This window comes from Neoarius graeffei, chromosome 15 (genome assembly GCF_027579695.1).
Source record: "Neoarius graeffei isolate fNeoGra1 chromosome 15, fNeoGra1.pri, whole genome shotgun sequence".
NCBI classification, from domain to species: Eukaryota; Metazoa; Chordata; class Actinopteri; order Siluriformes; family Ariidae; genus Neoarius; species Neoarius graeffei.
In genome coordinates this window covers 47,851,258-47,877,425 of record NC_083583.1, presented here as the reverse complement: position 1 = coordinate 47,877,425, position 26,168 = coordinate 47,851,258, and the positions used below count along the sequence as shown (strand labels likewise).

General features: G+C 41.3%; 1 protein-coding gene across 2 annotated transcripts in view; it reads right to left on the bottom strand.

Moving 5' to 3' along the window:
• The window catches only part of anos1b (anosmin 1b), an 87,764-nt gene that overhangs the window by 16,770 nt on the left and 44,826 nt on the right, over positions 1-26,168 (bottom strand). For both annotated transcript variants that reach the window (XM_060940555.1, XM_060940556.1), the window contains exons 6-12: positions 24,470-24,599; positions 21,948-22,129; positions 16,955-17,093; positions 15,562-15,705; positions 14,587-14,681; positions 13,358-13,526; positions 9,449-9,675 (exon numbers count right to left, since the gene is read on the bottom strand). In XM_060940555.1, the coding sequence (XP_060796538.1) occupies positions 9,449-9,675; positions 13,358-13,526; positions 14,587-14,681; positions 15,562-15,705; positions 16,955-17,093; positions 21,948-22,129; positions 24,470-24,599 (1,086 nt within the window). The remainder of the gene's footprint in view (positions 1-9,448; positions 9,676-13,357; positions 13,527-14,586; positions 14,682-15,561; positions 15,706-16,954; positions 17,094-21,947; positions 22,130-24,469; positions 24,600-26,168) is intronic.

The window sequence follows — 26,168 nt, the reverse complement described above, 5'->3', positions numbered from 1 at the left end:
AAAATCACCTAATTTTTCTCTTTAAATGATACATTTTCTCAGTTTAAACATTTGATATGTCATCTATGTTCTATTCTGAATAAAATATGGAATTTTGAAACTTCCACATCATTGCATTCCGTTTTTATTTATAATTTGTACTTTGTCCCAACTTTTTTGGAATCGGAGTTGTACTATTTGCACCTATGATTCATCTTTCCTCTGCAGAAGCTGTTACAAGGACTTGAACTGCAACAATAGACTTTGTCTCAAAGTAGCTTTACAGAAATCCAGATGTAGATTTACATCTCTAATCCAGACATGTTAGTGGCAAGGAAAAACTCCATGAAATGACACATGGAAGAGAACCTGAGAGGAAAACGTGAACCCATGCCCTTCTGAGTGACAGCAAATAGTGGGAATAAAACAGATTAAAACAGTTTGTTGAACGTATATTGTGAATAAGAGTCCTGGGATGAGAACAGGACAGTCCTTATGATCACACCAGCAGTTCTTAGGTACATATCTTCAGTATCCAGGTGGTATCCTGGGTATAAACTGTTCTTGAGAAATGCAAATCTACACTATGTGGATAAAAGTACGGTTTCTGGACACCTGGACAACACAGACCTATGTACCTGTGAGTTCCTCCATTTACTTCATTGAAGTGGATGAAGCAAGCTTGCTTTATCACTGACTAGCTTGGTGAACTCCAATTTAGATTGTGTTAACATCTTTGCTTCATCGATAGTAAGGTTCAAGGACGCGTTATCCTAATGGGCTTCATGGGCAGCTGCCAGGGCCTCGGCCACTAGGGGACCTCGGAGGTAGCGAGATCGGAAAATATGAAACAATATTTTTAGAAGTTTTGATCATATTGATAACATTTTTGATGCATTTCGCCACCTGTAAGGAAGCCCACCTTGTCCCGTCGCATAAATCACCCGTCATTGTCAATACGATCACTGTCCACCATGTCTTCACACGCTACGCCAGCTTGAGTTCAATGATTTAATTAATGACTTCGCTTTCCAGAAAAGTAGGAAAGTGCCCTTGTAAGTTGACCCATGGCTGTCAAACTGAATGCGCAAAGCTGTGTGCCACTGCTGTTTGGGACATTACGTGTGTGAAAGGATGAAATGTTTCACATAGCCTAACATTTTGAGATTTATTTCTGAGAAGCAAGATATTTTTCTCTCTTTGTTATCGCTCTTTGTTTTCACAAGTTAAAAGTCGCCTGGATTCCAAAATGAAAACGAACGGTTATATACCAAATGAATGTTCTTGTTCTGAATACTAAAGAAACTGTTGTAGGCCTAGGTTATGTTCTTGACATGTTGTTCATTGACTCACTCATTCAAAGGCTTCTTGAGGCTAAACTTTAGTTAACCAGACTTGTTAACCGTAATGTAGAGCTCTGCACTCCCGCAGGAGTCCCGCGGGACCCGCCGCAAAGCAGTGCGGCGCGGGACAAATTTTGAAAGCTCATTGCGGGCGCGGGCGGGAGTGCACAATGTGGGCGCGGGCGGGAAAGGTGATAAGCTGCAGTCCCGCTAACTAAAAACGTGTTTAAAATAAAATTTATAGGAGATCACGTGACGCGCTGATGGAGCTGCACGCGTGTTGAGGGAGCTCCTGACATCAGGCCCTATTTTCAGTATTTATCCGGCTTATATCTGAATACACCACTTAATTTTCGTCTGTTAACATTTCTAAATGTCCGTGGCGCGCAAGCAGTTGACTTTAACTCCGTCTTCCACCTCTCAAAAGAGGAAAGCAAAGCCAGCGGACGGTCGGGCTAAGCCAGCAAGTGCTAGCATGGAGGACGCTATGGAAAGACTGGAGTGTATTCTGAAATCCGAAATGGCTACGATGAGAAGTGAGCTATCGACACATATGGCGACTATGTGCTCGAAAATCGACGCGCTGTCTGGTGAGCAAAGAGACCAGAAAAAAATTCTGCACAGTCATGATAAGCGTCTAGATACTATTGAGCGACAACTTGTTGAGCTGCAAGACCGTAGCCGATGCAACAATCTCCGTTTAATTGGTCTACCCGAAGGCTTGGAAAAAGACGATCCAGTGGGCTTTCTCAAGCGGTCGTTGCCAGTCTGGTTTCCTTCTTTGAAGGACAAAAACATTGAAATCGAAAGAGCCCATCGCATTTATTCAAATCCTCCTAAACGCAACTCTAAAACACCGCAGATTAAGAGGCCTGAGAGACCCCGAGTGTTCATCTTCAAACTTCTCCGCTACACTGATCGAGACATGATTCTCCGAGCAGCTAGGGACCAAGGGACCATTCAGATGGACGATGGTGAGACGACCCTCAGTATTTTCCCTGACTACTCGCCCGCTACTGCGAAGAAACGGTCGGCATTCACCACAGTGAAGAGGGAGCTTAAGAGAAAGGGGTGCCAAATTTTCCTCCAGTATCCGGCAACTCTCAAGGTGACTTTGAAAGGAGGGGAAACGAAATTTTTCCAAACGCCAGAGGAGGCCAGTGCTTTTTGCGACTCACTGACAGAATTCCAGCCCATTGTTGAGAGCGACACGGAATGATGCGAGTTTGTTTTATATGGGACACTGTAAGTTTCGTGCACGCATTTTTGTGTATATCTACATACTACCCTGGCTTACAGTCAAAATGATTGACTCGTTGGTTATGGCGATGTTGTAGGATGTAACACACCAACAGAGCTTAATTATATTTGGGACAGTGTCTTTTCTTATCACTTCCTCCAGTAAAATAGGAGAATAGGTGAATTTTGTTTACATTCTTATGAACCCTCATTTAATTCCACTATGCACAATATATGCTTAAGACTTTGCTATTAAGCTATTTAGTTTTTGGTTTTCATTATAAGGGCTTGTGTCGGCACCTAGTGTGCGATCCATTACTGATGTCACGGATTTATGTAAGGGAACATGGCAGACGTGGGCTTGTTCTATACCCAGTCTGTGTTGGGTTGAGGGACCCTGTTAGATATGGGGTTATGTTCTTTGACCCAGGGGTGGGAGGGGGGTGGGATAGTGGTGAGCATCATGAAGGAAATTTACATTGTTTGTCTTTACTTTTTGCTTCATTGCAAGTATTTGACAGTTATGACTAACCTAAATATTTTGAGTTGGAATGTGAATGGTTTGAATGGACCTCATAAACGTGCATGTTGTCTAGAACTGTTAAAAAGGAGAAAGATAGATTTAGCTTTGATTCAGGAAACCCATCTCAGAAAAGATGATGTTCATAGATGTAACAATAAATTTTACAAAGTAATTTCTGCTTCTAGTGCCACTGATAAAACTAAAGGTGTTATGATACTACTACGAAGGAATTTGGGTATAGATATTATTGAGCATGACAATGATACTGATGGCAGAGTGACTCATGTTAAGGCTTTGGTGGGAAACAGGAAGTTGGCCTTTCTATCTGTTTATGCTCCTTCCACATATGATCCTGCATTCTTCTCAAAGCTCACAAACTATCTTCTCAATATGGCGGGCTATGAGATTGTGATGGGGGCAGATATGAATGCGGTCATGTCTCATGGTGAGGACAGGTCAGGAGAAAGTGAAACTCATTTACAAGCAGCATGCACTGATAAACTCAGAAGCTGTATTTCTGCACTGTCTCTGGTAGATTCATGGCGTTTTCTTAATGCCACTGCCAAGGCATATACATTCTATTCTTCAAGGCACAAATCGTATTCCAGGATCGACTTCATATTTGTGTCCTGTTCTCTTTCCTCATCCTGTCTTTGCTCAGATATTTGCCCCATGTCTCTATCTGACCATGATAGCAATGTCATCAACCTCAAATTAGTTAATCAACCTCCACGTGCTTCACGATGGCGGTTTAATTCGACGCTACTTCGTGATGAAAACTTTTGTAAGTCTTTTAAAAATGGGCTATTGGAGTTTATTAGCATTAATCAAGGGACAGTGGCGGATCCCCGCATACTCTGGGATGCAGTCAAGGGCTTCATCCGTAGTTTCTCTATTTCCTTTGCGTCACATCTTAAAAAATCCAGAATGAAGAGAATAGCTGATCTAGAGTCTCAGCTAATAATACTAGAGGCAGCAAATCAGGCTTCATTCTCCAACCAAACAGCCACTAAAATTAAAATATTAAAAACTGAATTAAACCAATTACTTAAAGTGAAAGCAGAGTTTCTTATTCAAAGGACCAGACAAAATTACTACTTTAACGGGAGCAGGCCAAGCCATCTTCTAGCCCTACAATTGCGTAATAATGAGAAGTTTGCAAATATACCTGCAATACGGCTGCCTTCTGGTGAGCTTACTACTGACCCACAAAATATCAATGACACTTTCCAATCTTTCTATTCTACTCTATATACTTCTGAATCTACATGTGACAATGCAACTCTGTCTTCTTTTTTTTCTTCCCTTAATTTACCTACTTTATCTACCGAGGAGTCAGAGTCCTTAGGTCAACCAATTACTCTTCAAGAACTGAAAGAATCACTGAAATGTATGAATAAAGGTAAATCGCCAGGACTGGATGGCATTCCAACAGAATTATATTCAACCTTCTGGACAGAGCTTGGTCCTCTATTATTAGATATGATAAATCATTCAATTAAACATGGATCTTTCAGACAGGACATTAACACATCTATTATATCTCTGCTGTTGAAAAAAGATAAGGACCCAACCTCTTGTGTTAATTATCGCCCAATCTCTCTGATTGGAGCAGATATTAAACTCTATGCCAAAGTATTGTCACGACGCTTGGAGTCGGTGATTACCAAGTTGGTTCATGAAGATCAGACTGGTTTTATTAGATCACGTTCAGCATCTGACAACATCCGCCGTCTTTTACACATCATTTATTCTGCTGATCAATCAGTTAGTCCTTGTGCAGTGTTCTCTCTAGATGCAATGAAAGCATTTGATCATTTGGAATTTAATTATTTATGGTCCGTTCTTGAGCATATGGGCTTAGGCCCTGACTTTATTAACATGATCAAAGTACTATATTGTAATCCTAAAGCATCTGTGTTAACTGGACAATTATGCTCACGTTCTTTTTCTTTGGGAAGGGGTACGCGTCAGGGCTGCCCACTTTCACCATTGTTATTTGCTTTGTCATTAGAACCTTTAGCTCAGGCTGTCCGTCAATCAGAGCAAATTCTACCGATTAATGTAAGAAATACATCTCATCATATCTCTTTGTATGCTGATGATATTCTTTTGTTTGTAAATGACCCTGTTTCGTCAGTGCCTCATATTCTGTCATTGTTTAATCATTTCAGTGATCTTTCAGGTTATAAGATAAATTGGGACAAATCTTGTTTTCTTCCCTTAAATTTTGACCCTGTCTCCTTGCTTCTTCCTAGCACCGCACCTACCGTAACATCATTTAAATATTTAGGGATAGACATATACCCCTCATTGCATGATATTGCAAGCAAAAACTTCAAAAAAATTCTTTCTGAAGTCAGTACAGATTTATCAAACTGGTCATGTTTGCCTAAGTCATTATATGCACGAATTTCTGTAGTTAAAATGAACGTTTTGCCACGGGTTAATTTTTATAGTGCAATGATACCCTTACCACCCCCTGCACACTTTTGGGACCACCTCAACTCCATTCTAAGGAAATATATCTGGAATGGGAAACGTGCTAGGATTAGGCTGTCCACTATGCAACGCTCTAGGGAGGATGGAGGTTTATCTTTTCCTGACTTTAAAGTTTATGCCCAAGCATTTGTGTTGCGCCCCATATCAGTCTGGTTTAATTTAAATAAAAATGTGGCATGGAGAGCTATTGAAGAGTCAATGGTTACCCCCTATAATTTAAGAGATTTGGTTTTTTGCAATGTTCCTACTAGGCAATGCGCCCTTCGTTTTGGTCCAATCATAACCCATTTGTTATCCACTTGGAAGGCTGTAGAAAGACAAACAGGATCTATATCAAAATGGCATCATCACTTTCCACTTTTTAATAATAATGGGTTTCTGTCTGGGAGTACCCCATTTAGATCTCCTCAATGGTCAGAGTGCAACATCACAATTCTTGGAGACCTGTATGATGACAAAGGCTTAAGAACGTTTCAGGATCTGAAGTCGAAATACAATATACCGGCCTCTACTTTCTACTTATACTTACGCATCAGATCAGCTCTTAATGCTCTTGGTGTTCCTCTTGACACAAAATTACCAGTGCATAGTATTCGCAATGTTATATATTTCAATGACTTCATCCCTTCTTCTGCTTCATCTATTTACTCCTTTCTGATGAAGAAGTTATACAAGCCTCTTGGAGTTGTAGCAGTTTGGTCAAAAGATTTAGAATGTGACCTGAAAGATATCTTTTCTGATCAGACATGGGAGACAATCATTATGTCATCTAAGAATCCTAATCATCAAATGATTCATTGGAAACTAGCACACAGAGTATATTTAACACCACTTAAGCGATTTCATATGCGTCTCACTACCTCACCTAATTGTACTTTGTGTTCAGATGGAAAAACTGGAACGTTTTTACATTTTTTTTGGGAATGCTCAGCACTGGTACCTTTCTGGCAATGGCTATCTGTTGATATTTCAACTCTGATAGACACAGATATTATTATAACTCCAAGTCTATTTTTTCTAAATGATTATTCCAACCTCTCACTGACGCTTTTCCAGAGCAGCCTACTTTTGGCTGCTTTTACCGCAGCCAAAAAATTGTTAATCAGCCGATGGAACCCCCCACATGTTATGTGTAGACGTCTATGGGCTCTAAGTTTACTTGATATTATATCTATGGAACTCTCAACAGCCCGTATACATGGTGCCAGATCGCAAACTCTAAAGAGGTGGAACCGTGCTTTTGATGAGGTCAAAACCTTTATTTCTGATACTCATGTTTAAGGTGCTGTGTACAGTTGCTCTGTAACTTTTTTTTTTCCCCTTCTCTTTTTTTTTTTTTAATTTATTTACTTTTTTGCTGGAAAATATGTTTCGTTTCTATACACTTGTATACCAATGTACTTTAAATGTTTATATAACATGTAAGATTACAGATGCTCACCACTGGGTTGGGGTGGGGTGGGGGTGAAGTGTTATACCTCTGTATTTGTGTTGATTATGAATATGTGCATCATTATAAAATAAAAAACAATTGGTCAAAAAAAAAAAAATAAAAAAAAATAAAATAAAATTTATAAATTATTAATTTATGTCTATCGTATACAATTTGTGCTGGATATTTTATTTGGCATTAATAAAAACATTTTAAGATGCCTATGATCCAATCTCGTGTACGTTTCCGATTCCTTTCCGCTCTTCCGTGTTTGAGATCTCCGATCATGGCAGAAGAGCAGAGCTCCTCTAGTGAAGCTCACAGTGCTTCAGAAGTAAGTGCTGCTTTAAAAAGAGGTACATTTACCGTTAAAAAGTCAAGAGTATTAGTCCTAAGTTTTAAAAAGTATTAAAAAAAAGTATTAAAAAGTATTAACTAGTATTAAAAAGGACTGTGTATCGCACAGATTGTTCAATTTAAAGCGAGAAATAGACAGTGTATAATCTGAGGAGCTGGTTGTGGTTGCGCAGCACTTCATATGAGAGGAGAATGAAATCGCGGTTGGAATCATAACGCCACAGACTCGGAAGTGGGAGTGCGAGTGCGCAAAGCGAGAGCTGTCAATCAAAGCGAGAGCTGTCAATCATGAGTGCATGCAGCGCTCAACTTGGAATGTGTCAGCAGAATGTCAGAGTCTAAGCAATAAACTTACAATAAATGAAGGATCGGTCAGTGGAGAGCTCAGCTAAGCTCAGCATGTTTAATTCCCCAAGTAAATGACAAGAACTTTCATGAGAAATAACGCGAACATCTACATCATGCGGGATTTGCGGGCGGGAGCGGGACAAAATATGGCAGGCGCGGGCGGGAGCGGGACTGAAAATCATAATTCTTTGCGGGAGTGGGACTGCACAATGCAGGCGCGGGCAGGAGCGGGACTGAAAATCATAATTCTTTGCGGGAGTGGGACTGCACAATGCAGGAGCGGGCGGGAGCGGGACTGAAAATTCTGTCCCGCGCAGACCTCTACCGTGATGTCTGATGGATTTTTTCACCATGCAGTTGCCTATTTCACCATTGCTTTTTCTCGATTAAATAGGTGTTGATGGATATAAAGTTTTATCGTTCAACAGTATTTCTAATTGTGCCACTGTCATTATTTAAGTTTCTGTGTCTCGTTAGACAGGCACGTCTGAGGGGGTGAATTTGCTGAGCGCAGTTGACAACAGGCGGGGGTGGGGCCTCGGGGGTGTGTCTGCCCAGGGCCTCGGCAAGGGTTAACGCGGCCCTGGTAAGGTTGAGAATTCTTGCATATTTTATCCACGGATCACAGTAGTATTTTCAAGTTGGCTTAAAAAATAACTTCTTCGTGTAGGTGGTATTTTCTTCCCTACGTACATGACCGATATATTTGAGATGTGGTTCTTCCCCAAATTGTTGCCACAAACTTGGAAGCACACAATTGTCCAGAATGTCTTTGTATGCTGTAGCTTTAAGTTTTCTCTTCACTGGAACTAAGGGGCCAAGTGCAAACCTGTTCCAGCGTGACAATGCCCCCGTGCACAAAGAGAGCTCCATGAAGACATAATTTGCCAAAGTCTGTGTGGAAGAGTCCAAATTGCCTGACTGCACCCCAGACCTCCTTTAGGGGGTGGGGGTTTCATAGGAATATCCATGGTTTTGGAATGGGATGTTCAGCATAACCATCTGGTCATGATGGTCAAGTGTCCACATATTTTTTGGCCATGTAGTGTATCTCAGGCTGTTGTAATCCACCTAAACTTGCCTACCCTCATATCAAGACACCAACAGGCTCACCAACAGGCTCATGCTGTATATTTATTACTATGAGGAAGTTATGGCCTAAAGGTTAGAGAAGCAGCTTTGGGACCAAAAGGTTGCTGGTTTGATTCCCTGGACCAGCAGGAATGACTGAAGTGCGCTTGAGAAAAGCACCTAACTCCCAGCTGCTCCCTGGGCTGCTCTGGGTGTGTTGTACGCCACTCTGGATAAGAGCGTCTGCCAAGTGCCTGTAATGTAATGTAATATTTAGTACTGGCACCCAGAAGAGGATGGGTCCCTTCCTCACAAGATTCTTCTTTATATCATCTCAGGGAGTTTTTCTTCATTAATGATCTAGATCGAGGCCATGTACTTCTGTAAAGAGCTGCTTTGTGGCAATATCTATCACTAAAAACTGTATACGTATTTAATGTTTCCTGTTTGGTGTTTAGTTAAAGCGTAAAATGTAAGCAGTTGTAAACTTGGCGTCACGATTCAGGCGTTTAGAACTTGCAATTTTGTCAAATTCTAGTCCCTACGTGTTTCTTCTGAGCTGGAACAGAGCTAAGTGGGATGGCTGAAACTCCTCCATGACTTAATTAGTGACAAATGTTGCACATTGTGTCTTATAAAAGCCTTTAAACTTACAGGCGCCAGATTTAACGTTTGAGAGATGAGGGAGTCTGGAGATTTGTTCACACGGCCGCTGGTGACTTTGGCCCAGGAGAACTGAAATCCTGTGATGGGTGTCTGGCCGGGTGTGGTCTCAGACACCTGCCAACTGAACAGACCTTCCAGGGAGCCGTTCACAGTCTGAAACTCTGCTAACAACTTCTCGGGGCGCTGCAGTGCTTTCTTTGCCTGCAGATGGCGCTCTAGGACAAACACAAGCATCATTAGAGATGTGCAACAGACCTGCATTTCAATCAGTTGATCACAAATAGCTATCCAAAGCATAGTTATTAACAGGACTCGGAACAGTTTCTATGCCAGTGCCATAAGGGCATTAAATAAAGCAAACCTGTACATTCAATAATACAATATGGGATCGTGCAATGCCCTCCACACCACAGGATGTGAATGTTTGCGAGTGATGACTGCTGTTTTAAATAACTTTTTAAATTATTTATTTATATATTTATCTTGTATTATTTTTCATAGGTTTTTAGATACACTTTTTTTTTGCACCAAGGATTGCATTTAATTTCGTTGTATTTACTTACAATAAAGATATTCTATTCTATTTTTCTCCAGTATCAGCCATGTAACCGTGTTACTTTTTTGACAACCTGCTTAATTAAACCTTTCAATGGAAGTCTAAGGGCAATTATTATGTTAGATAATAAATGTATGTGGGAAACAGTAGTTTGTAGAAAGATTTCATGAATGCTTCAAATATTTTTGTAAATTAAGCTCGAAGCATGTACAAGTCTTCCTTTTCAGAGACGGGACTACTTTTTCAGAGGGGGGAAAAATTTGTGGTTGTAGTTTACTAGTGTGTGGGTTTGATGGTGAATGGAGACCAAAATCCTTTAGAAAAGCATGAAGCAACCAAAATAACTTTTTACTGCATTGTTGGAAAGTTGAATAAAAAGCACAAGTCCAGCTTTGGTTAGTCTTTCGCTCATGTCTCATCCTGAGATCTTTATTGTGTTTGAGTTTTAAATTTGTGTTTAACCCTTAGAGGTCTCTGTATTTGCCACTTTCTGCTACCAAGGTTTAATAGTCAATAAAAAAAAAATATGACATTATAAAATATGTGGTGCTTTATATCTTTTCTTTTTCTAGCACAGATAGGACTAGGTGAATATTGTAGCTTTAAGTGTGTCAGGTAATTGTAAAACTAATCCATTAAAATGCAAATGAAAAAAGGAGAAATTCTACGACTAACTTCAGTCCTAAAAAAAAAAACCTGCTGAGTGCTTCATACTTCATACAAAATACAAAAAAACCCCACCATCTTTTCCAATGCTAAACTGCGAAGCTACACATGGATTTGCATTCAGTTCTCTGTGACAAAAATGCAATTTTATGCAAGTAGCTATTGACACCAAATTAGTTGTAACTTATTGAGCAATAAAAACTACCGTTCAAAAGTTTGGGGTCACCCAGACAATTTTGTGTTTCCATGAAAAGTCACACTTTTATTTACCACCATAAGTTGTAAAATGAATAGGAAATATAGTCAAGACATTTTTCTGGCCATTTTGAGCATTTAATCGACCCCACAAATGTGATGCTCCAGAAACTCAATCTGCTCAAAGGAAGGTCAGTTTTATAGCTTCTCTAAAGAGCTCAACTGTTTTCAGCTGTGCTAACATGATTGTACAAGGGTTTTCTAATCATCCATTAGCCTTCTGAGGCAATGAGCAAACACATTGTACCATTAGAACACTGGAGTGAGAGTTGCTGGAAATGGGCCTCTATAGATAGTTTTCACATGACGTCACAGAGTCGGGGATTCCCTGGTGGCGGCCATCTTGGAGGGCAAGCTTACCGTACGGGTCACTGAGCACACATTGTAGCGTGCGAGTTACATTCATTTATATATTATTTACATTTATAGTTACATTACTACTATTTAAAGCTAGCAATGGTGCACACCTGTTGTATTCACGGCTGTCGTAATAGGTCAGATGATGACGTCAAGCGGGGCTTTTATGGAATTCCCACAGTACGGGAGCACGAGGCGCAAGCAAACAAACTCAGCATACAAAGGAGAAATCTATGGCTTGCGAGAATCAACCGCAAGGATTATCAGCCTTCCAAACACAGCAAAGTCTGCTCCGATCATTTTATAAGTGGTAAGTTGTTTAAATAAACAATCAATTGTGTTTAAGTTTGTTTTTGGAAACCAAAACATCATGTGAACAATCTCTGGAGAATGCCTAACTGGAACCGCTGAGTGTACGTTTACATTGTAATGTACACTTAATATCGCTCGTTTGTCACGTTTCTATTTGAAACTTGTCACTTCACTCACGCAAGGGTCATTTTTGAAAAACATTTTAGGTCTATTCTGTATGATTTAATTTGTGTTTGGGATGCAAACAGCGCGCCTTTTGGCGGATGCCACCTGAATCGCGCAGATCCGTTTTTTTTTTTTTTTTAGGGGGGACGTTGGAGTGTCTGATTATAATTTCAGAGTAAATTCTGTATTAAAATTACTAAATAAGCAAATCCGTTACAGTCCATGAAACAGGAAGTATAAAGATGAGAAAAAAACAGCTTAAATCGGGAAGCTGCGCACATTTGTGCAGCCCGAGCGGTGTGCAGGACTGCGCAAATGTGCGCAGCTTCCCGATTTAAACTGTTTTTTTCTCATCCTTATACTTCCTGTTTCATGGTCTGTAACGGATTTGCTTATTTAGTAATTTTAATACAGAATTTACTTTGAAATTATAATCAGACACTCCAACGCCCCCCCCCTAAAAAAAAAAAAATCGGATCTGCGCGATTCAGGCGGCATCCGCCAAAAGGCGTGCTGTGAATATATAAAGTTGTATATATCAGACAGCCTTTAAAGTTTGATGACGTCAGTTTCAGGCTTTGGAGCAGGCTTTGGCAGTTTCAGGCTTTGGCAGCCCTGCATAGTCACTTGAAAATGCATCTTTGTCCACTTCGTAGGGGTCAATTCCCCCAATCAAGGCCAGTTTGGCTGCATACCGTGAGATGTGTATCTATATACTTCTGTTTGCTTGATTTTGTCGACACTGATCTTTATTTTAGAAAACTGACTATATAACTTCATAAATTCGTCCGAGATAACGTAGCCAGTAGTGGCGATGGTCCGTTTTGTTTGCCCTCGAAGATGGCGGCTGGGGGGCATTCCCCGGAATGCCGTGACGTCAGTGAAAACTATCTATACACCTATGTAGGTATTGCACCAAAAACCAGACATTTGCAGCTAGAATAGTCATTTACCACATTAGCAATGTATAGAGTGGATTTCTGATTAGTTTAAAGTGATCTTCATTGAAAAGAACAGTGCTTTTCTTTCAAAAATAAGGACATTTCAAAGTGACCCCAAACTTTTGAACGGTAGTGTATAAATTACTGTAAATTAGTGAGCAGTGAGTAAGTTCATTCGTGCTGCGAGTGACCTCGGCAGGTTATGCATACTGTATTTTCCCCATTTTCTCCCCAGTTTGGTCTTGCCAAATCCCACCCACTAGCTAACTCTCCATGTCAGACAACGGCTGGGGAGGGTGGGGCAAACGTGTGCTTCCTCTGAGACACGTGAAGTCAACATTCGTAACTTTTTAACGTGCTGCTCATGTTGTGTCACAGAGCAGCATAACACACTCTGCCCTCTTCCACATACACTATACTGTCCCTCCCACCTAGCGAGCACAGCCAACGTTGCTCTCTTGGCTCCCTCCCATGAATGGCTGATAGTTATGCATTTTAAATGACTGCGTTTCAATTAAACAAGCTTTCTGTTCTTTGCTTAGTACAGCGGAACATTTTACGTAATGTTCATCCGTGGTCATTGAACATGCGTTGTGCTACGCTACGCCTCACAAGAAATGCTACGGTGCAAAAACCTTGTCTTACCATCGTGGGCACAGGACAGTAGCTTCTTCCCACGGCCTTTCAGCGTCGAGCACTGTGGGGTAGTGACAGAGGTCACGGCCCTGGCCTTCTCTCCATGCTCAGAGAGTGGTGTCACAGTTACTTTGTACTTACAGGCAAAGAGAAGGCCTGTGATGACAAAATGCGTGCCCTAAAGGAAAAGCAGAACATGATGTAACAAATCGTGACACCAGATCTGCCCAGTGATAGCAATACTCTGTGAAGAGAAAATGAAAGATAATAAAAATATCCTTCAGGATATAACCATAAAACAAGGAAATAAACTGATGCAATGTATGATTACCGAGTCACTGAGACTGAATTTTTACCCGGCTCTTCTGATGGGAAATCAGATGCCGATCCCTTTATCTGCACTGTATTTGTGTCGTATAAAAAATGGCTGTGGTTTTCACACATTTTCATTACCTTCGCTACCAGCCCATGATTGATTACGTCTGGAAACACAACACTCTTGGCTGCTATAGCATTAAATGCCATATATCTAGGCTTGAACAAGGGCTTTATGAAAACATAGGAACCCCAGTGAATAAACCACACTGTTATAGGAGCAGATCTTTATAGACAATGTGCAGGTCTTCATAATGACCTCATATCTTTAGTGTTAGCCCCTGAAAGGTAACACAATAGCACTGAGTAATCTTAGTATATTGTGACCGCTATTGACATTCCATTACCGAGCATTCCTTTACACTGTCCAAACATGTACGTCTGATATGCTTTCCAGATCGTTTGTAATAGTAAATCCTTTCCTTCCCTGCTAAAATTAAACACCTTCAAGTTGTCCAAGTAGATCATAATCAGGTTGTAGGTAGGTGTGGTGCATTGTAGCTAAAAGTGGCTGGGCAAGGACCACCTTATCCTGCTGCTGGAAAAGCAGCACATTCCTATGTTTATTAAACAATATACAGTTTCTCCTGCACTCTTGTTGGCTGGTAGGTCCAAATTTGAGCTGACTGCAGGTCATCCAGGGTGTCTCATATCCACCAGCTTATTATATGACCTTGCTGAATTATACATACATGAAAAGTATTTCCAGACTAACGCAATATAACGTGATGACTTTCTAAAGTTATATCTGAGCCAGAAGACCGTGCGAAACAAGATGTTTTTTTTTCTTACAAGAAGCATTTTTAATCACTCCTACACTCCTGTATGTGTTGACAGCCGAGCAGAGAAAATAGTTAACATACCTGTACAGTAGCCGTTCTCTCTCTCTTGGTCACGTTATTAGCACATACCTCTGGAAACCAACTTAAAAGGTATGAAGTGGAACCCCTCTGGTTTTCTACACAGAGAAACAGAAGCACACATAGCGTATTAGATGTGTACTCTGGTTAAATTTTCAAAGGCCGTGTGGCCACAGAGCTGTATGGGCATGTTTTAAGGGACACGACGTCTCCTGTCCTCTTCCTGTTCCGTGTCCAAGCAGCATTACATCTTTCATCAAACTCATCTCCCACAGTGCATCAGGTTGTCAGAGGCCCAGAGAGCCATGTCCCCCCCATCTGCTTTTCATTTCACAGCCATATTGATATTATTAAATCTGTCTTCATATGTCTGTTCACCTCCTTCCAAGAGATAGCGGTAAATCAGCACTCCCTCTTTATGATGCTCTGCGGTTTCGGCAGAACTCCCCCCTCCCCCCTGTCTTTGAAGAGCATCACGTCGCCAAATGAGTAATTCCTGAACATGCTTACTGTGAAAACTCAAAGTAATGTTTTGGAGGAGGTACAGAGAGGACACCCCGATGAGTGTCTGTTTATGTAAGATGGATAAAATTCACCATAAGGCTTGTGTCTTTGTAATGCTCTTCAATAAAACATTAGTCACTATGCTGCTTTTCTTTGGCTCCGACTGATTCAAGGACAAGGGCAGACCATCTGTGAAATTGAAACGGCTGTCCAGCACAGTTACGATCTGCGTAATTGGGGTGAGGACAACGCAGGCAATTTAAAATTCAATTTGATATGGTCGGTGCCTGATGGAAACTCCTCATGAGCTCCTGATTTATGCATTCTCCATCAGCGTGTCCCACATCAAGGGAAATTTTATTGACCTGATGTACAGTGGAATGGCATAACATCCCTCCAGGACCACAGTGCAACATACAAGATGATACATCGACTCGAGTTTAAGACAAGAGCTTTTGTTTTGGCTCCACTTGCCTGGAAGTCGACTCTTCCAAAACACCTTGACCTGCAGCTGGTTGTTGTGGTAGTGGGGAGCCGCGGCCTCAAGCCGGAGGACTCTGGGAGATGAGCGGGAGATGGGCAGCTCGTTGGAAAAGTCCCGTGAAATTGGCGAGGAGCCTACCATGAGAACACAAGATTCACATTCACCAAGTGGAATTCATTTAACACATGACCCTTCTGGGGCCTTTCATGATTGGTTGCCCGATCGCAGATTCTCTGTAGGAGTGCACGATGGAACGTTTTGAAAAATGGAAGCAGATGTAAAGCCTAACAAATATGAAAGCACAAGTCAATAATTATTCCGTGCAGTTGAACAAACAGGGTGTATATGACACATTCATAAAGAGATGCTAATGCGCATTATATGCAGAAGCCATTCAGTTCCATCTCTGTCAGCTGCATAAGCCTCACCTCATTAATTCTTGGTTATTTAATAGCTAGTCGACATTAATCTACTTTATAATCCAAGCAATGTTTTAAAGATATCCTCAGGGACCCAGGAAGGCTGATAGAAACGGAGGAAAAAAAAATTAGTAAATATATAAAAATGTGCACAAGGGAGCAATAATAATCGAGGTGAAAGGAAAATATAAATGCATATTGCAGTTTTGAAAAATGGAATAAATCTTGACATTGTTTAACCTGCCAGGATGCACAAAGCCAAAGCACAGACTGGACTTGCTAAATTTTCATGCTTCTATGCTGCGGGCCTGGAATTAGTTTTGGCAGAATTAATGCATGATTTATAAAGTATAATTAAAAGCAGAAAACAACAACATGAGAAGAGAAACCCCTCTTTGCTATGGAAAGGCCAGGGTTTTTTTTTTTAGCAGTGAGGTTTAGAAGTGATGTTAACTAAAGCCCTGGTGGGGTGTTTTAGTCAGGGTATCTCTGTTAAGATCCCCTTTACTGACCCACAATTCAAGTGAACATAGATTAGAAATGATCCAGAGTGCTGATATACGCCAGGAAACTGCTACTTGTACGACAGGTTAACTCCTTTCATCTGAGGGAAAATGACCTTGTTTTAGGTGCCAAAAAGTAAACCCCTGTAAGGAGACACTGTTCGAACATGAGAAACATTCTCCAATAAAGGTTTCCTGTGTTTTTAATGGCCTTGACATTGCATGATCCTGAATGGCAATGCTGATTAATAGCTATGGGGAGATAAGAACAAAGAGAGCAAATGCTCAGATCTGACAGACATCCTGTTTAATTTATGTCTTTGGCTTCAAGCTTAAGGCATGGGCTAAGACCTGCAAAATAATTCATTAAACTACACGAGCTCTCCAAAGCTCTTGAGCTAAATTATGTTCAAGCAAGCAGAAACAGAAATAAATGGCCCTTGTTCAGATCCAGCCCTCACCGGTGGAAGCAGCAGTTTTGAAGGAGAGCTGTGCACGGACACTCTTCAAGCGCTTCTGTCCCCAGAAAGCAACTGCTTGAATGGTCACCATGTAGTGTGCGTCTGGCTGGAGTCCTCCCAGTTCCATTTCTGTCAGAGTCTATGGAACATGAAAAAACAAAACAAAAAAAAACACAGATCCAGAAAGAACAGTTAAGCAGGACTAACAACAGCAACAACAATTACAACATCAACAGCAAATTTTAATCATAAAACCCCTTTTTTTTACCATCACCCTTCAAAAAGTGCTTTACATATAATACTATTTATTTCTTGCATAATTCCAGGAGTGGGCGGCACGGTGGTGTAGTGGTTAGCGCTGTCACCTCACAGCAAGAAGGTCCGGGTTCAAGCCCCGTGGCCAGCGAGGGCCTTTCTGTGTGGAGTTTGCATGTTGTCCGCGTGGGTTTCCTCCGGGTGCTCCGGTTTCCCCCACAGTCCAAAGACATGCAGGTTAGGTTAACTGGTGACTCTAAATTGACCGTAGGTGTGAATGTGAGTGTGAATGGTTGTCTGTGTCTATGGCCAAGTTTACATTAGACCGTATCAGCGGATCATCAGATTAACGTTTTTAAAAACGATTAGCGTGCACACAGCAACGCCAATACACGATTCGCGTGCACACAGCAATGCCAATACACGGATACGCTAATCGCATGACTAATTCGGCACGCAAGTTGAAATGTGTCAGTGCGGCTCAGCGCTTCCTCCTCAGCGGCTGCGCTCCAAATCACTCCGCCCTGAACAGCGAGTGCCCTCTGGAGGGTGCGCACTCCGGCCCTGCGCAGCTCACACAGCGCGCGAGTGTAGTGCACGAGCAGTGATTCGGGACTGAGCCGCTGTGCGCAAGTCACTTACCACTTGCAAGTGGAAGGATGGCAAGTCTAAAGACCATCATAACTACACAATGGGCAGTATTTGCATCAGTATTTGCAGTATTTTCATACTTTTATACTCTTTAATGAAAGGTGATGCAAGGCGGAAGTCCGCGCCGTTTTTCAGCAGTCGCGTCACATGACCAACGCCAGCGAATCAGGAAGGTGGATGTCACAGTGACGTTGTCCAATGACGACGCCAGCTAGAGCTCAGCACAGCGTATCCGCGTATTCTCAATGTTTACACAGCACCGGATCAGACACGATCTGGATTGAATACGTGGACCCTGGCGGAGTCCCGTTTCCCGGCGTTTCCAGGCGTTTTAATGTAAACGGACAGTGCATCCGCGAAGAGAACGAGACAGATACGGTCTAATGTAAACTTGGCCTATGTGTCAGCCCTGTGATGACCTGGCGACTTGTCCAGGGTGTACCCCGCCTTTCGTCCGTAGTCAGCTGGGATAGGCTCCAGCTTGCCTGCGACCCTGTAGAACAGGATAAAGCGGCTACAGATAATGTGATGTGATGTGTGATGAGATAATTCCAGGAGTAGTAGTAGTGGTGGTGGTAGTAGAAATAGTAACAGTAGCACTAATAGCAATAGTCGCAGTAATGTTGGTGGCTGTGGTATTATTAGCATTATCTTTACATGTATTAAAGGTTAATTGTGTACCAAGGTCACAATATCACAGCCCAGACTCCATTATATTTAACCATACACTGTAAAAAATGTCCGTAGAATTAACAGTGAATTTATGTAAAATCATGACATAAAAAAACTGTAAATACAAAAACAATGAAGCAGTGTGTAATTTACATCAATATACTGTAAAACTCCTAACCGAATACCACTGTTAATTTAACAGTAAGAATATGTTGAATTGATTATATTTTTTTGTAGAATTTACAAATTGTTGTAGTTTAAACACAGACAAACTGTAATACTAAAACAGAATGTGATAGTTAAAATTACATCATTGCCCTGTTAAAAAAATAAAAAAAATGTCAGTAGAGGCTCTCCGGCACATTTCGTAAAACTCTTAATCAAATAAAATATCTGTCTAGTAGATCATTGCTTGTAACCATCATTTTACATTGAATCCCGGTGAAATGTTCATGCAATCATTGTTTATTGTACAATGAATATCCGTAAAATTAACAGTTATGTATTGATTATTGTACACTGAATACCTGTAAAATTTACATTTAGTTATCATTAATTGTTTAATTAGTTATCATTAATTAATTAATTATTAGATTTAATACTTGTCATTTTTAGGGCATACCTAACAACCTGTGTTTTCTTTCTCCCCCCCAAATCTGTCCCTCTGAGTTACATGTTGATCCTGGGATTGAGATGCTGGCCTCTTCTGCCCCTCGGACCTGCTTGATCCATCCTGGTGCCCTGTGTCTGGTCGGAGTTTTATCGCACCGCTCCTGTGAAGGACGGCCCCATGAGGACAGTTGAGGGTTATACCTGTTAAAACTGTCAATATTATAGTCAGGCTGTCTGTTGTTGCCCAAATGAGGATGGGTTCCCTTTTGAGTCTGGTTCCTCTCGAGGTTTCTTCCTCATGTCGTCTGAGGGAGTTTTTCCTTGCCACCGTCGCCACAGGCTTGCTCATTGGGGATAGATTAGGGATAAAATTAGCTCATGTTTTAAGTCGTTCAAATTCTGTAAAGCTGCTTTGCGACAATGTTTATTGTTAAAAGCGCGATACAAATAAACTTGATTTGATTTGATTTGAATTGTACATGGAATCCCAGTGAAATGTACAAGTTATTCTGTAACGTTGTTTACATTTCACTGTATTTTTAACAGGATTATTCTGGCAACCACAGCTGCCAGTATTTTTCCGTAAAAACAATGAATTTTTTCTTTACAGTGTAGGCATACTGTGTTCATTCGCTCTTCTAAGTATATATATTTTACTTTTCTTACTGTGACTGACAGGATATCGAAACAGAAGTCTAAACAGGCCTTCTATCCCTAAAGTTGTACACCAAACAGACTCGCCAGTAGGAGAGCCATTGATTCTCCAGTTGAGGAAACTGAGATCCAGGATTTGTGACATTAATGGTGAATAATGAGCTTTAATATGTCCATGCTTCTCCAGATAGCCAAAACATGTGTTTCACAAGTGTGCAGATAAACGAGCCCAGTGAAACTTGCGTGAAGCCCTCCCATGTCACTACGGAGCCATATGTTATGGCTTTCAGAATCTGAACTCTATTTTAACTCGTGGTCCAATGGGAAATTGAGTTTTTGCTCAGACCAAGCCCGCGCAAGATGAGCTCGGTGTTAGTAGAAATAGCCCTTTTATGCTGGTATGAAGTTAGATTAGGGCGTATTGTCACAGTGATGAAGGGAAGGAATAGGAAATGGACGTTGCATTGGGATTTCAGACTCATTTCTACCTGGTACCATGATTTCTCATTCCATTCAAATGTTATAAATCTTCATCAGGAGTCCAGTTTAAACCCATTCGCTCTGTTTTCAATGCTTCCTTTTACATGCTGTACAAAAAAAAAAAAAAAATCTCAACTAGCCCTTCGGTGAATATTCCACGTAAATGCTTCAGGCTCCAACACAAACATTTTTATAGTGCGGCTCATAACAAGTGGTCTAACATTCTGTAAATCCTGCCTGGTTCTTGGCAGAATTTTTCTCTTACTGATGAGGTCAGGGAAGCTATGCAGCACAGATACAAGAAGGAAGAACACATACTAAAGCGGATGAGTCCTGGATTCCTGGATATAATGAAGGACTAATGTTGGATAGTAGACTTTCACCACTAGTGTCTACCCTGCCTGCCTTGATTCTCAATAATTGGAGTAAAATGTGGCTGGAATCGCCTTGGCTGCTGCTCTTCAATGTGGGAATGAAGTGGGAGCCCTTATAAAAATTCCTAGCAATCTTGTGGTGGAAGACCCATCTCTATCATCTCTATCATGGAAAAAAAAAAAAAACTCGGAATGAGATTTTAAGGGTGTGCGAGTGGTCTTTCGGTCAACCGTTAAATGTCGGTGTAGATTTGGCAGTGTTCAGACAGATTCTGGTCTTGTATCACATTCCACCATCAGCCTGTCTTCTTCTGTTAACCAAACCGTTCAGACAAATGAGCAGGAAAAGAGCTTGATACTTATGTTGGACTAATATCGTCACTGTGTTAAATGGTGCATACTTCTGAGCTCATTTCACGCTCGGATGACAGAGATATAAAGTCGTTCTCGATTTTGTTTTAACTCCACTGTGTTTTTTGGATGAAAATATTTCTCGACTCCAGGCAGGTTTAAAATAATTTATTTATTATTATTATTATTATTTTTTTACATCTTGAGTAAATTTCGCTTAAAAGAAATCACTATTTTTTTGAAACCTGTGTCTCTGAAATAGCTGTTCTTTATAGGCTACTGTTCAGCGCAATGGATGGCTTTCTCAGACCCAGAAGTTATTGCATTGTAAAAACAAATTACCTAATCAAAACCATTTGAGAGTTGCGGCTTCAAGGAGAGTGCTTAGGTTACAGTAAAATACGATGATCACAAGAGCAGATGGCGTCTTTGTACTACAGGCTTTGCGGAGAAATAAATACACTTTCTAACACTTTATTAGGATGCAGGTGGTGCACACGAGTTCAACACCTGCGAGCGAATGCTGGCTAAAACTACGAGCCCAAACAGCTATCTTGAAAGTCTGCAAATAAATTCTTAAGATCCGATTTAGATTTAGGACTTCCTCAGCCTGAAGGGTTCACGGGATAACGGTCCCCTATCTTTGCAGGTGCCAGATGACTTTAAGTAAAGGATACAAACAGATAATTCATAAACCTCAGCAGCTGGGGAAAGCTAAAGAACCTCATAGGACCTCATTGGGCTTTGGCACGACTGCTCGCCCTTGTTTTTCTCCAAAATGCATTCTCTGCTCACAAAAGATATACTCAATGCAAGAAACCTCCTGCCGGCTCGCAGCAAAGGTGAGAGAGAAAAATATGCTCAACGTTCGAAGCCAGTTAGAGTTAGAGCAGCGCTTGGCTCCTGAGGGAGATGAGATATGAGCTGCACTGGGGAAGCCTTACCCCGTCTGCGACCCTGCTGCTCTCCTTTCCACTCGGGCCGCTCCAGGTCACTTTGTAATGGTGGAGCTGCAGGTCTCCCTCTTTGGGGGGCTCCCACCGAAGCAGCACGCTCACCCTACCGTCAGCGCTCACAGTCTGATTTTCGATGCTGATGTTCTGCGGCTTCTCTGGGGGCAACGGGTCTGTAGCGGGAAGAAAGAGAACATGCATTTTAGTTTGCTAAATCTGACCACATTTGTTTGCGCTCTCTTGATGCGTCCTAGAACCATTGGAAATGGGGAAAGTCCGTGCAAGCCAGAGAAGGATGCAAATGAGGAACTCATGGAAACTGCAAAGTCGATGAAGATTGAAGTCAATGAATAAAGCTGTCCGACAGTACTGTGCCGCTGTGTTCACTTTTTCTTCCTTTTTTACGTAGCCAGTGGAAGGAGCGCAGTAGGATATAACACCCAATTAAGTTGGATTTATTCAATGCACCAGCTAATAATTTAAAGAAAGCACACTGGAGTTATTAAGAGAGCAATATAAATTGTTTGTATGCCAGAATCACAATTAAATGTCAATGGAAACAGAACTGGATGTCATTGTCTTCTTGTCATTTTTGTTTCTGTTATTCTGCTTTCATGGTCTTTCATGGTTCTTGGCTGCATATGGAATGTTTTCGCAAGCCTGCGCCACAGCTCAGCAGGCCATATGTGGGAGTGCATGTGTGTCATTATGTGTGCGTATATTCATGGTGGATGACTCTTCAGTGGAACAGATATATGATGAATGGTGACTCAGTCTCTTGCCACTGGGTGGGGTGGATAAGTCTTCCACACAACAACGCAACCAGGGGTGTCGAAGTCATGTTGCCTGAACACATATAGAGATCTGCTCCTCATTTTACAGCAGTTTCACCTCATCACAATATTTTCGAAAGTTGCTAGGCGTACAATGTACACAAACTGCAATACTGTTCCATTGTTATTGGCTCAATCTAAACAAAACATGAAACCAGCGCTAAACATGAGGAACTGTTCAGACAGAAAATCAGCAGAACTTTTCATTATCAACAACACATCAGCAACTTGGGTTTCACCTGGAACACATTTTAGCTTTGAAACCGAGCAATCTGATTTTACTTCCACCAGGTATGAGAGAGCAGTGTTATCTACTGTAAACGCTTAAACGGTTACTGCAGAAGGGCTTTAGGGTGGGCTTCCAAACTCTCAGCATCCATACGAAAACAAAGGCTCCATTTCATGCTGTGAGGCGACCCCCGATCAACACACGTGGCCCTGCTGCCTCCTTTAAGATTGCAAGTGGAAAACTGTCACTTGCATTTTTTCCTCACCGAGTCATATAGCCTCGGAGGAGGGACCTTTCATCTCCAGATATCCTTGAGTAATGGCAGCTACGCACATGACCTACGACCTTCAGCATTCTTCATGCACCCCCGCACCCCTGCCACTCAGATGTCCCATGGCAATTTGATGAAAGTTGCATGTTTTGTGACCCCAAGGAAGAGAAAAAGAGAGCCATATGGCTCTACAAAGTGGTACTAAGTATGTACCTGATTAACGTTGATTTGCAATATTGGCTATAGAGAATAGTTTCTTAGAATTTAACAGAATATGACCAAAGCTGTGCTTCCCACAGAAAATTGCAAATCTTGAATTCGCGACAGACGTCATTTTCAGCAACGAAAAAGGCCAAATTGCATCCACGTATGCATCAATAAAAAAATAAAAAAATAAATAAACTTTCAACACTGTGTATTTTTTTTTAATTCTCTACATTGTTCCAAGTACTGGTAATCTTTAAAAATAAAACAATAATTGATTTGAGTCATTACTGGTGATGGCTTCAGTCTGCATGTAATTATAGCTTGGACTTGGCTTTTCAATAGACTCACTTTTGGAATGTGCCAAATCAAGCACCCCTGTGGTCTGAGACGACATGAAGCACGTCCCTGAGAAACTTGACTGCACCATAAATTGCAATCAAACGAATAAGACAAAACAAAACAAAAAGCAAAAACAGACACAATGAGAGAATCTCATATGAAGCACGCTCTTCTTTTTTGCCTCTGTGTGTTTGTTTGCTGCATCCATGGAAAAGTCTATCTCTCCATACAGTGAAACGTTTAAAACCTGACACAACGTCGGCTCGCCAAACTCTCAGCATGAGAGATGGGGTGTATGTGTTTGGGTGTGTGTGTACGTGGGAGTGTGAGAGAGTTGAGTGGAGCGGGCTGTGATGATGTACAGGCTGTAGACTGCTCTGGTTTCAGGCAGGCCAGTTTTACAAAGACGGCTGACTCTGCAGTGTTGCTGAACTGCTGTGAAGGATTTGCACGTTTGTCTGTAACTCCCCATAACTCCTCTCACTCAGCAGTGTCCCAGCAATCTACACTGAAGCTTTGCCCATGTTACTGAGCATCTGACTAAAAAATGTAATGTGCAGACTTGATCAAAATGTCAGCAGATGCGGTAAATCTTCACCGAAATTTAATTTGTCGAAAAAGTGTAGCGGTTTACCTCGTGTTGAGAAGAAGTGCTTGCTGGGAGTGGTGAAACCGCGCGTGCCCTGGCTGTTCACCGCGCTCACCCGAAACTGGTACCACCTGTGGGGTCGGACGTCCTTCAGCAAGGCCCGCTCTTCCACGGTCTTGCAGAGAGAGGGGGGGGGGGGGGGGGGGGGGGGGGGGGGGGGGGAGGGGTCATGGTAGATTTAATGAAGACAAATCAGACGAAAGGACTCCATCAGTGCTGTAATGACTGGTTGATCGTTTGCAAGAAGATCTTCTTAGACCTGCTGAAAAGCACTATTTAAATGTTCCTATCCATTACCTCGCAGTTCCTATTGGGAGAAAATGGAGATGACAATGGACTATTTGTTTCAAAGGTCTCTTGATCTGATGGTTTGAAATTTAAAGCTTCAATTAGGGGTTGCTGAAATCATGTCCCTGGATGAGCTCAGAGCCTCTCAGAGAGTATCTGCTAAAGAAAACAATCTGTACGTAATTGGATAGTGACACAATCCTTTGTCTTCTGGCTCGGTATTCTTGTATGTTGGCTTTGGATTCCATAAGACATCAACAACTATTACAGTAAAGTGCAAAATATCAGCCTTAATTTAAAAGCATGTCCATGTTGAGTGAAACGGTGAGAGGTTTTGGGGGTTTTTTTTGTATAAAGTATATTATAGAGGTGCAGTTTGCAATCAGGCTGTTCACTTACATTGTCATATCATTATTTCATGCACAAAAGAATTAACTCACAGTCTGGAGTTCAGTCTAGACATGAGAACCAGGGAAGTTTTAGGAAGGGAAGAGAACCAGAAAGCCGACAATCGTGAATCAGAAAAAGCAGATTAATTAAATCAGAGACAATTGGAAAAAGCAAGAACAAAACCAAAATGAAAAACCGCACAACTAAAGGTCAAGAACCCTTTCCAATGTGGTCTATCAAAAAAAAAAAAAACAGCATGAGCTTGGAAGGTTAATAGGAAAGATGCAAAAAAAACAAAACAAAACAAAACAAAAAACACCCACACATGGTAAATCTCACTGGAGGCTGCTGATGCAGTTGGGTGGCCAACAATCAACTGCACACCAAATATAACTATTTTATTTCAAACACCTGGGAATGTAGAGCAAGAGAATTTCTTGCTACACATAAAGATAGAAATATATATAAAGAGTACACGCTCTTACAGAACACCTATACACCTGCACATTCATGCAATTATCCAATCGGCCAATCATGTGGCAGCAGTCCAGTGCATTAACTCATGTAGCTACATGTTAAGAGATTCAGTTAACGTTCACACCGAACATCAGAATGAGGGGAAAATGTGACTCTCGGTGACTTTGACCATGGCATGGCAGTTGGTGACAGATGGGCTGGTTTGAGTGTTATAGAAACTGCTGATCTGAGATTTCCACACATAACGTTCTCTAGCGTTTACAAAGAATGTTGTGAAAACTAAAAATGTATCCAATTACAATTCCAGTCAGCGGAAATGCTTTGTTGATAAGAGAAGTCAGAGTAGAAAGGCCAGACTGGACCAAGCTGACAGGAAGCCTATGGTAACTCAAATAACTTCTCTTTACACCAATGGTGAGTAGAAAAGCATCTCAGAACACAAAACACGTCTAACTAGGGCTGTGCGATATGGGAAAAAATGAATATCCCGATACATTTTCTCCATTTCACGATATATATTTCGATATAT